Source organism: Cucumis sativus, chromosome 2 (genome assembly GCF_000004075.3).
Source record: "Cucumis sativus cultivar 9930 chromosome 2, Cucumber_9930_V3, whole genome shotgun sequence".
NCBI classification, from domain to species: domain Eukaryota; kingdom Viridiplantae; phylum Streptophyta; class Magnoliopsida; order Cucurbitales; family Cucurbitaceae; genus Cucumis; species Cucumis sativus.
This window is the reverse complement of record NC_026656.2, coordinates 10,976,338-10,986,220: the sequence shown is the minus strand read 5'-3', so window position 1 is coordinate 10,986,220 and position 9,883 is coordinate 10,976,338. Positions and strand designations below refer to the sequence as shown.

At 30.2% G+C, this 9,883-nt stretch overlaps 2 protein-coding genes across 2 annotated transcripts; one reads left to right on the top strand and one right to left on the bottom strand.

Moving 5' to 3' along the window:
• Positions 1-464: 464 nt before the first annotated feature.
• Positions 465-4,394, top strand: LOC101218495 (ATP sulfurylase 1, chloroplastic). The gene is made up of 5 exons (XM_004150518.3): positions 465-1,095; positions 2,874-3,279; positions 3,369-3,629; positions 3,721-3,807; positions 3,960-4,394. Exons 1-5 carry the CDS (start codon positions 590-592, stop codon positions 4,101-4,103), a joined length of 1,404 nt encoding a protein of 467 aa, XP_004150566.1. The 5' UTR covers positions 465-589; the 3' UTR covers positions 4,104-4,394.
• A 462-nt stretch (positions 4,395-4,856) lies between these two features.
• LOC101219440 (calmodulin-like protein 8) lies at positions 4,857-6,038 on the bottom strand. Its single transcript, XM_004150522.3, has 4 exons — positions 5,879-6,038; positions 5,627-5,784; positions 5,438-5,515; positions 4,857-5,322 (listed from the first exon to the last, which is right to left on the bottom strand). Exons 1-4 carry the CDS (start codon positions 5,952-5,954, stop codon positions 5,146-5,148), a joined length of 489 nt encoding a protein of 162 aa, XP_004150570.1. The 5' UTR covers positions 5,955-6,038; the 3' UTR covers positions 4,857-5,145.
• Positions 6,039-9,883: the final 3,845 nt, after the last annotated feature.

Sequence of the window (9,883 nt, the reverse complement as noted above, 5' to 3'; positions counted from 1 at the left end):
TGACAACCATTCTTCCAATATATATACTTTCTCAAAATCCACTTTAAACTATATTTACAAAAATTTTAAAACATTATAAATTGATTTTAAAGACTGTGTAGAGGATAAGCACATTTTAATTACCATTTAAAAAAAAAAAACAAGTTAAATTAAAAATAATTATACTTCCACTATTACTTTTATGAAACGTTTTTTAATCTTCAAAATTATGTTGATAGTGGAAATTATGTTATAGTATCTTTAAGTTTAAGATCTTTTGCTTTTAATCGCACAAAATTTTTAAAAAATCATAATTTTTTTTGGTTAACAAATAAGGATGGAAGTATTATTATGTTTTTTAAAATATAAAAGCAATAAAAAACCAATTGTATGACTCTATTTTGTTTTGAAAAAATAGAAGAACCAATTTCATATTTTATTTGATTAATAATTCCAAATAATAATTTTTAAGAAATATTCATTTTGGTTTTGGTACCTAATAAACCAAATTATCCGTACAATTAGTTATTAAACACCCCCGTTTCTGAAGAAACAGAGACGACCGGGAACCGAACCTGACGCCGGCCCTGACCTCGTGTCTTCACCTCCAATGGCGTCCATGGCCGCCGCCTTCATCAAACCTTCAAATCTCTTCCCCCAGTCTCCAATTACATTCACTAAAGCCGTAACACCGCCGATTATGCTTCCAATGTCTCTCAGAGTAAAAACCAAAACCCACCGTCGGATCCGGGTCTCGTGCGGGTTGATCGACCCGGACGGGGGAAAGCTTGTGGAACTTATTGTGGAGGAATCCATGAGGGGTTCCAAGAATCGGGAGGCTCTGAGCCTGCCCCGAATCAAGCTGTCGCGAATCGATCTGCAATGGGTTCACGTTCTGAGCGAGGGCTGGGCTAGCCCTCTCACCGGATTCATGAGAGAATCCGAGTTCCTCCAAACGCTTCATTTCAATTCGCTCCGTCTTCAAGATGGATCGGTTGTTAACATGTCGGTGCCGATCGTTTTGGCCATCGACGATGACTTCAAGAACCGAATCGGCGACTCCTCTAAGGTTGCGCTCTTCGGCTCCGATGATCGCCCAGTCGCAATTCTCAATGAGTAAGATTACTATTTTCTTCGACTCTGTTCTGTTTTTGTATCTCTATTTGATATATATAATTTTAGACATTCGAAAACAAATATTTACAAAATATATTTTTAACTATAGTTTGAATTAAATTTTAATTCAGAACTATGAATTCATGTCATTTTCAACTATGTTTTGATCGGCCATGTTATGAGTTCTCATCCCACGCCTTGTTAAGGAAAATGAATCTAACTTTACTACAAAAATTACTCTTCTTTCTTGTTTAGTTTTGAATTTTGAATGTAATTTCTGTTCAATCTTTATTTTTCAAAATTTTACATAATTTTGGTTTGCATCCAACGTTTGACTTTGTGGAGGAAGATCATACAAATTATCAAGTTTACTTTAGCTATTTAAGTTTTTATTAGGGTCCATCTTCGTGTTTAAGGTTAATTTTCAATTAATTAGGACTAATTTCGTGTTACAATCACATTAGTTTTAAAATAAGTTATGGTGCAATTTTTTTTAATTAGAATGAAAAGTAAGAAAAACGAATTTATTTTAGTTAGTTTAATTTTTTTTAAAATTTGATTAACTTATATTAACAACAGCAATATCTAAAGCATGTATGAATTAAGGTTAGAAGTATAAATCATAATTTTTTTTTTTTTTTTTGTTAACAAATAATCTACCTAATTTTGAGTATAATTTTTATTTGTCCTTCAAATTTTAAAATATGACATTTTTATTTAGGGATATTTTTCAAAAATGATAAAATATTGTAATTATTTATAAAATATAGCAAAACTTGTGAAGATGTTTTTAGTTTTTTTTTTTTTATATATATATTTTGTAAATAGTTAAATTTTCTTTTACCCATTTCGATTTGAATATTTCACTTTTACTTTTGAGTTAGTAGTATTGATTTCAGTGGTTTGTGATAATTTTCTATAAATTAATTTTAATGAAATAGAATTAATTAATTTTTCATCCCTAATAAAGTTAATCTAAATATATGTATGAAGTAAAATTGTCTAATTAAATTATTTTATTCAATGAACAAAAACAAGCGCTAGTGTAAAATCTAGAAATTTAGGAATCGGATAAAAACTAAACTCGATGCTCGAGATTAAAATACAACATTTAAAAATATATAGACCAAATGAAAGCTAACCTTAAAACTTACGGATTTGAAGAAATGGAAACATAATTAAAAACTTTGGAAACAAAAAGTTATTTTCTCCTTATATTTATTGTCTTTTTATTGCATCCATTTCAATATTAATTTGAAGGTGTTTTATAATTGATGTTTCTTAAACAAGTAGCATTATATCTTTTTCCTCCTAATCTTTTTTGGTAGACAGTATAAAATCTATAATTTAGAGATGTAAAATTATAAGCAAATGAGAAATTAAGTATGAATATAAAAGTATGTAAAATTGAAATAATATGTATACTAGTCTTTTTTTTCCTTGAGTTCACATTATCTATTAATGGTGGACTTCTTAAAAATTAAAAATGAAAAAGCATACAATACATTGGTGTTGGGATTATAGTGATGCCATAATTAGTTGGTTTTGTTTTCTTTTCTTTTTTTCTGTATTGACCATTGGCTGGTAGTCGATTGATTTGATTCAGTTCTTGGTTGGTCCCAAAACTAACAAAATCGAACTGTCTTTCACTGCTTCTATATATTATATTGGTTTTGTTAGTTTTGGAATATACGCTTTGATGGTTTAATTGATGTTATAATAGAAATCCACAAGGGGAGTGGAGTAGTTTGTCTGATGGTTTTTGTTGGATTAATCAGTATTGAGATTTACAAGCACCCCAAGGAAGAAAGGATTGCAAGAACATGGGGAACAACAGCTTCAGGTCTCCCTTATGTTGATGAGGCTATTAAGAATGCTGGAAATTGGCTAATAGGAGGCGATCTTGAGGTCATAGAACCAATCAAATACCACGATGGCCTTGATCGTTTTCGATTATCACCTGCACAGCTTCGCAACGAGTTCACCAGCCGCAATGCCGATGCAGTGTTTGCTTTCCAGCTTCGCAACCCCGTACATAATGGTCATGCTCTTCTCATGACTGATACTCGTCGTCGTCTTCTTAATATGGGCTACAACAACCCCATCCTCTTGCTTAATCCATTGGGTGGATACACCAAGGCTGATGATGTTCCTCTTCACTGGAGGATCAAACAACATCAAAAGGTTCCCAGCTAGGCACCTCCCTTCATATCATATTTCCATTTTCCTCACCATAATGCTACTAAGTCAACTTTCGTAACTCACTTCATTAGGTTCTTGAGGATGGTGTTCTTGATCCCGAGACAACTGTTGTCTCCATTTTCCCGTCACCAATGCATTATGCTGGTCCAACTGAGGTCCAGTGGCACGCAAAGGCAAGGATCAATGCAGGGGCTAACTTTTACATCGTCGGTCGTGATCCGGCAGGCATGGGCCATCCAACTGAGAAAAGGGATTTGTATGATGCTGACCATGGGAAGAAAGTATTGAGCATGGCACCCGGTTTAGAGCGATTAAACATCCTTCCTTTCAAGGTTTTGCTGATAGGAACTTCTAACTTTTTTGCCACAATCACTTAATCTTCATTGCCTTTCCTATTAATCCCAACTTTCAACTTTAATATAGGTTGCTGCATATGACAAAACGCAAGGAAAAATGGCCTTTTTTGATCCCTCAAGACCTCAGGATTTCCTTTTCATATCGGGCACCAAGGTACTTTCTCATACCAATCTCCCCGATTCAAGAGAATCGATGCCAGCTTCATAGCTTTTCCAACACAAAATAACTGTCTTTTGTCTCTAAAACTAAAACAAAAAAGAGGGAATAGAGATTCTGAGATGGTGTCTTTTCTTGTTATTTGTTAGATGCGAAATCTCGCAAGGAATAAGGAGAATCCACCAGATGGATTTATGTGTCCCAGTGGCTGGAACGTATTGGTCGAATACTACAAAAGTTTAGTTCCAGCAGAAAATGGGAGGATCCCAAAGCCGGAAGCTGTAGCAGCTTAAATTAAATCTTATATAAATCATAGTACATCAAATGGATTGTAACAGAACACTTTCTCTCTTGTTTGTAATATAAATTTGACATTCCGTTAAGTGTCTAGAGCTGAATAAAGTCATTTGAGGCAGTGGCCTACCCCTATAACATATGTGCATATGGGGAAGTTGTAACATATAAGTTTGATGCTTTTCTTTGAAGTTGGTTACTGGATTTTCATTTTCATGTAATATATGTATGCTTATATCTCTGTCATTATATAAGTTCTGTTTAGTGAAGTGAATCATTAGCTTGGTAAAGTTAGAAATTTTCTTTCTGGTGGAATGGAATCTCTTTTTGAACAGGATTAACAGGTTCACAAGGCCAACTTTTCCGTGGAATCCTTTGTCTTGTTATCCCATTCGGCTTCCTCAACGTACTCTTTTGTAAACAGATGAGAAGTTCCATTTGCTGTAGCTATACTGTATTATCCCATTTAACTCAGAAACGCAGGTATCTTCGTGCGTTGATTTTCGTGTTCACATTGAAGGAAGAACCGTCGAACTTCCACATTGCTGCGTCATAACAAGGCTCAATTGGGATGCGCTGCTATTCTTCAGAAATTAACATCATATTACGAAAGTGAAGAAGATGCACTAAAAACAAACTTTTGTTTTTGTGTTTACAAAGAAAACTGGTGACTACCAACTGCCAAGAAAATGAAATGAAGATTACAGGTTTGGTCAAGTTTTCTGGTTCAAGTTGAAAAAGTACACATATCATAATCACAAGAGAAATTTCTAAAAATGCTTCGAAATTGTCATAATCTTTTAGCTACCATAACATGCTAGCTTGCTTGCTTTTGCTTCCAAATCATATTGAAATATTGCATACAATTTCATTTCTATCTATCTTAAACCATAATTTCTTCTAGACTTCCAACTTGATGTGAAGTCAAATACTCACAAATACAATAAAATAATAGGGATATGAACAAATCAAAGAAGAGCTATCTTTCTTGGTCATTCACACAATCTAGATTTATCGTTTTGGTTGTATATCATATGATCATTAAAAAAAGCCACTTTCTGGTAGGATTTGGGACACATCTTGAGTCATTATCTTGACAAACTCATGATAGTCAACGTGGCCATCACCATTCAAATCAGCTTCGCTGATCATATGAAAAACTTCCTCATCTGTTAACTTCTCCTCCCCCGAATTAAGCATCCAGTAGACATGGCTCAGCTGCAAAATAATAAGAAATAAATCATGAAATACATAACATTCTTTAATGGGTCTCCTTAAAAATTAACATTCTTTAATGGGTTTCCTTCAAATTTCAAAAGATTTTGGCTTTTACCTCATTTGCTGATATATATCCATCTTGGTTTTTATCAAACACTTTGAAGGCTTCTTTGAGTTTTTTCTCTGTTTCTTCCTAAAAACAGAACAGAAACAAAAATGGTCTCTCAGATTTTAGAAGAAGAAAAGAGAGAGAAAAAAAAAAAAAAACCCAAAATCAAGGGGGGAATAAGACGAAATGAGAAACCTTCATGATTTTGGACATCAAGTTTTGGAATTCTCCAAACTCAATTGTTCCGTTTCCATCAGCATCAACTTCTCGTATCATTTCCTTGAGTTCTTCCTCAGTTGGATTGTGACCCAAATTTCTGATCTCTGCTCTTAGTTCATCAATGGTGATACGACCTGCTTGTTGAATACACAGAGTAAAGACATAAAAGTGAAGTCATTAAACAAAATTGAATCACGATGCTGTAGAAAAAGAAAGAAAATGAGGCACCATCTTTGTTTTTGTCAAATAAAAAAAAAGCTTCTTTAAGTTGATCCATTTGTTCTTTAGTCAGAGCTTCCCCCATTTCAATGGAAACTAACAGAAGAGCTTCAAAGAAAGAAAGAGAGAGAGGAAGAGAGAGAGAGAGAGGGGAAAAGGCTTGTGTGAGAATCTAATATATATACCACAAAATCTTTTTATTTTTCTTTTTAGGAAACTACAACCACAAACTATTAAAATATTGTTTTTGAAAGACCCACATATTTTAATGTTATAATGTCTCAATAGTCAAAAAATGTAACTTTGTGACCAATGGGAGTGTCATTAAAAGCTATTAACACCAACAATTTTCATCTCATGGATTCCTAGTAGAGTAATTATGTGTAGGGATAGTAATTCAATATAAGAAAACTTAGTGTGAACAACAAACCAAAATGGTGAAACAAAAAATAGAAGAGAATAAAACATCCTCCCTCAAACTAAAAATAGTACAACAAAAATTATTGTTTTTATTTATATTTTCTCGTTTGGAAATCAATTATATGTTTTTTTTTATCATTATGTATTTACATTTCAAGATATTTACGCTTCTAAAACTGAATTGTCCAAAAAAAATTAATAAAAAAATAAAATTAATGTTAGTTTAAATTTCAATAATTTCAAGTAACTTAAAAATTAATAACTTCAAGATGTCGTGCGAAAAAATTCAAAATATATTTTATGAAATTAGTTCATAAACATTGATAGTATATGATAAACTAAACACAATTTTATATATAAACATTTGTCTATAAAGAGATCGAACTAAACGTGTAAATGTTAAAGTTTTAAACTTATTTTATTAAAAATATATCATTAAAAAAACATTTTTTTGTCATAAACAATCTTGTGATTTAAATGTACTATTAAAAGGAGTTAAAACTTTTATTTTCCTCTAAAAAATGGGTGTTTGCGAAAATAGCAAAAAAAATTGTGATAATAGGATTCGTGTCACTACATTTTCTAAATCGCAAAAGTAGCAAATTTAAAAACTAATTATCTGATAACTATTTGATAGCCGTTTGATATCACTAATTACTTGTCACATTTGTTATATTCACAATATGCAAAAGATAGATATCATTGGGTATTTTTTCTAAATGTTTTTGTCATTTGATGTAATTTTCTTTTAAAAAAATGACGGAGACAGAGGAAAACAGGTCAATAAAACAAAGATATTTGATATTTGATATTTGTATAAAAATAACAACAAACTTCTTTTTTCAATTACCCATTCTTTTACATTATTACACATCAACTTCTACTTATTTTCTCTAAACTATGTTTTAGGGATTTAATAAATGAGTAGATTGCATCAATTCAAGATTAGTTCACATAACTAAAGAAGTAAACCATTAAATAAAAATGTAAAAGTCAAAAAGTTGAAATCTCACCTTAATATTGTAAATAATTCACATCAAAAAATTGTAACTAATAATAAAATAACACATTATAATATAATAATCTTTCTTTAAAGAAAAAACAAATTAATGAGTGAACATGAGACTCATAACCATGTTTTGTAGGGATTGAGTTAGCAATTTCTCTTTTTGAAACAAAATTTATTTTTAAATATTTAGAATGAAATTATGAAAATAACATATATATATATATATATATATATATATATATATATATATATATATAATATTGTAATATCAAATTCCATTGAAATTTAAGTAAGGTCAAAGGGTAAGCAATTTCATAGAAAATTAAAGTTTGGAATAAAAGTGAGATTTATAACCAAAATTGCACGTTAATGTTTTTACGATATATTATGATGAGTATATTCTAAAAGAAATCATTTTTAATTACATCCAACTTTTGTGGATTTCCATGAAAAATCTTCATCCATTCACAATTCATTCTTTAAACTTCTTTTTCTTTTCTTTCATCTTTTCAACAGAATTCAAGACGAATTATTCAGTTTCTTTGTTTATTTTCCGTTTTAGAAACAATATTATTGGGTTAATCTCTTCCTATTAATTTCATTCAATGTTTTTCTTAATATCATGTACGAAAATGCCTTCTCTTTAAATTTCAATTCTATCAAATAATAGTAATAATAATAAGATACCCCAAGTACAAATAAAGACATTTACGGCGTGTGAATGACCACGTAAGCCCTATGTATCAGTGCATATACAAAACATAAGTAAACAACACCAAACGTAATTACAAAAAGATTCATTACTATTCATTCATTCCTAATAATAAATACTTGATTTGACGTAAATCAAATGTGACCGACTCATTTAAAAAAACAAAAACTTAATTATTATTTTCTAAATACATAAAAATAAAAATATTGTTGAGTCATTGTCTTATTAAATTTTGTAGTGCATTTAATGGAATTTACATTGTATTATACCAAGTGGTCCAACACCTATATTTTATAACTTCAAAATATGATTTTCTATTTTCAAACTCCTAATTTTATTTTAGTTTTACTTCTTTTAAATCTCTACATTTTTGTTTTCTTATGCTTTTCAGAATTACCTTTATGTTTCATCTTTAAAATATATATATATATATGTATGTATAAATTAGCACCTCTCTATAGCTTACGGAAACTTATCCTCATAAAAACATAAAAATTACTACTAAAAACTATCATTTTGGACTAAAATTAAGTCCCAACAATTTAAGAGTTATATTGGAAAGTACACATATTAAAATAAAATTAAGTGTAAAGTAGAGAAACAAAGAAATGAGATTTTAACTTATTTAAAACCAAAAAATCATTAGAAAAATTTGATTTAAAATCATATGCAAAACTTGAATGATAAACATCAAATAGTCATTACAATTCAACAAACATAGGTAGTATGGGTGAGTAATCAAAATATTTATGGATAATTAAAAATAAAAAAAGTAATAAACCAAATATTTTAATAAGAAAAAAGAAACTTGATCCACAAGGAAATGAAAATATAGAATTTATAAAAGAAAAGAAGAAAAAAAGTGAAGACTGTGAGGGGCCAAACACATTTGAAAACAAAGTGATAAAACCCAAACGCGCTTTCTGCTTTCCAATTCCTATCCTACATCTTTGCTTTCACAACAATCCCTCTCAATTTATATGCCTTTATTTCACTCTAAATATAATGTTTAATTCTCAATATATTGAATTAATACAAAGAAAACTTTTTTTTTTTTTCTTTTTGTGGATACTTAGATTTTTTCTTTTTTGGAGATGGGCCAAATCCAACAATTCTTCCATCCAAATTTGAGTATGTTTTGTTGACATAGAGAATGTTGGGATGTAATAGATTTGTAATGGATTGTAATCACCAACTCATGTTTGAGTCGAAGCCTTTAATCCCGATTTGTAATCCTTATTATATTCACATTTAACAATCTCTCCATCAAATGAAGTAGAGTGTCTTTTACATTGTGGTGGAGCCAAAGTGTTGAAAAATACTACTTTTTTTTTCTTAATTTAGGGATGAAGATTCCATGAATTAGAACATCATAATGAAAAATAAAAGTAGATGTTGAGGTTCTGTGTGTTTCAAACATGGAAACACTATGAAAATCGATGGATTATTACTAGAAAACATAGATACTAGAGTTGAAAAATGATATAAGAATGATACAAGAGATTTGGAATGTGTTTGTTAATGGTCGGTAGGGGATTCACAATGGGTCTTTCCTTTTGGAAAGTAAAGTACTTAAAATGGTAGTATTTGACTTTTAAGCCACATCCCATGAATTTAATCATCCCAAATGGCTAAAAGAATTATGAAGTTTACTCCTACCTTTCAATTGTTTTGTATTAATTAATAAATCATTTGATTTTTGGTTTATTGTTTCACCAATTTGAACATATAAACCTTCGTTCCAACTTTAAATTTCTTTCTTTGTTTTGTCTACTCACTAAATTTTGAAGAGAAAAAAGACCAAAAATTCTAACTCTTATATTTACTTATTCATGGTATGGAGTTGAGAGGAATAAGACTTAGTTTCAAAAAC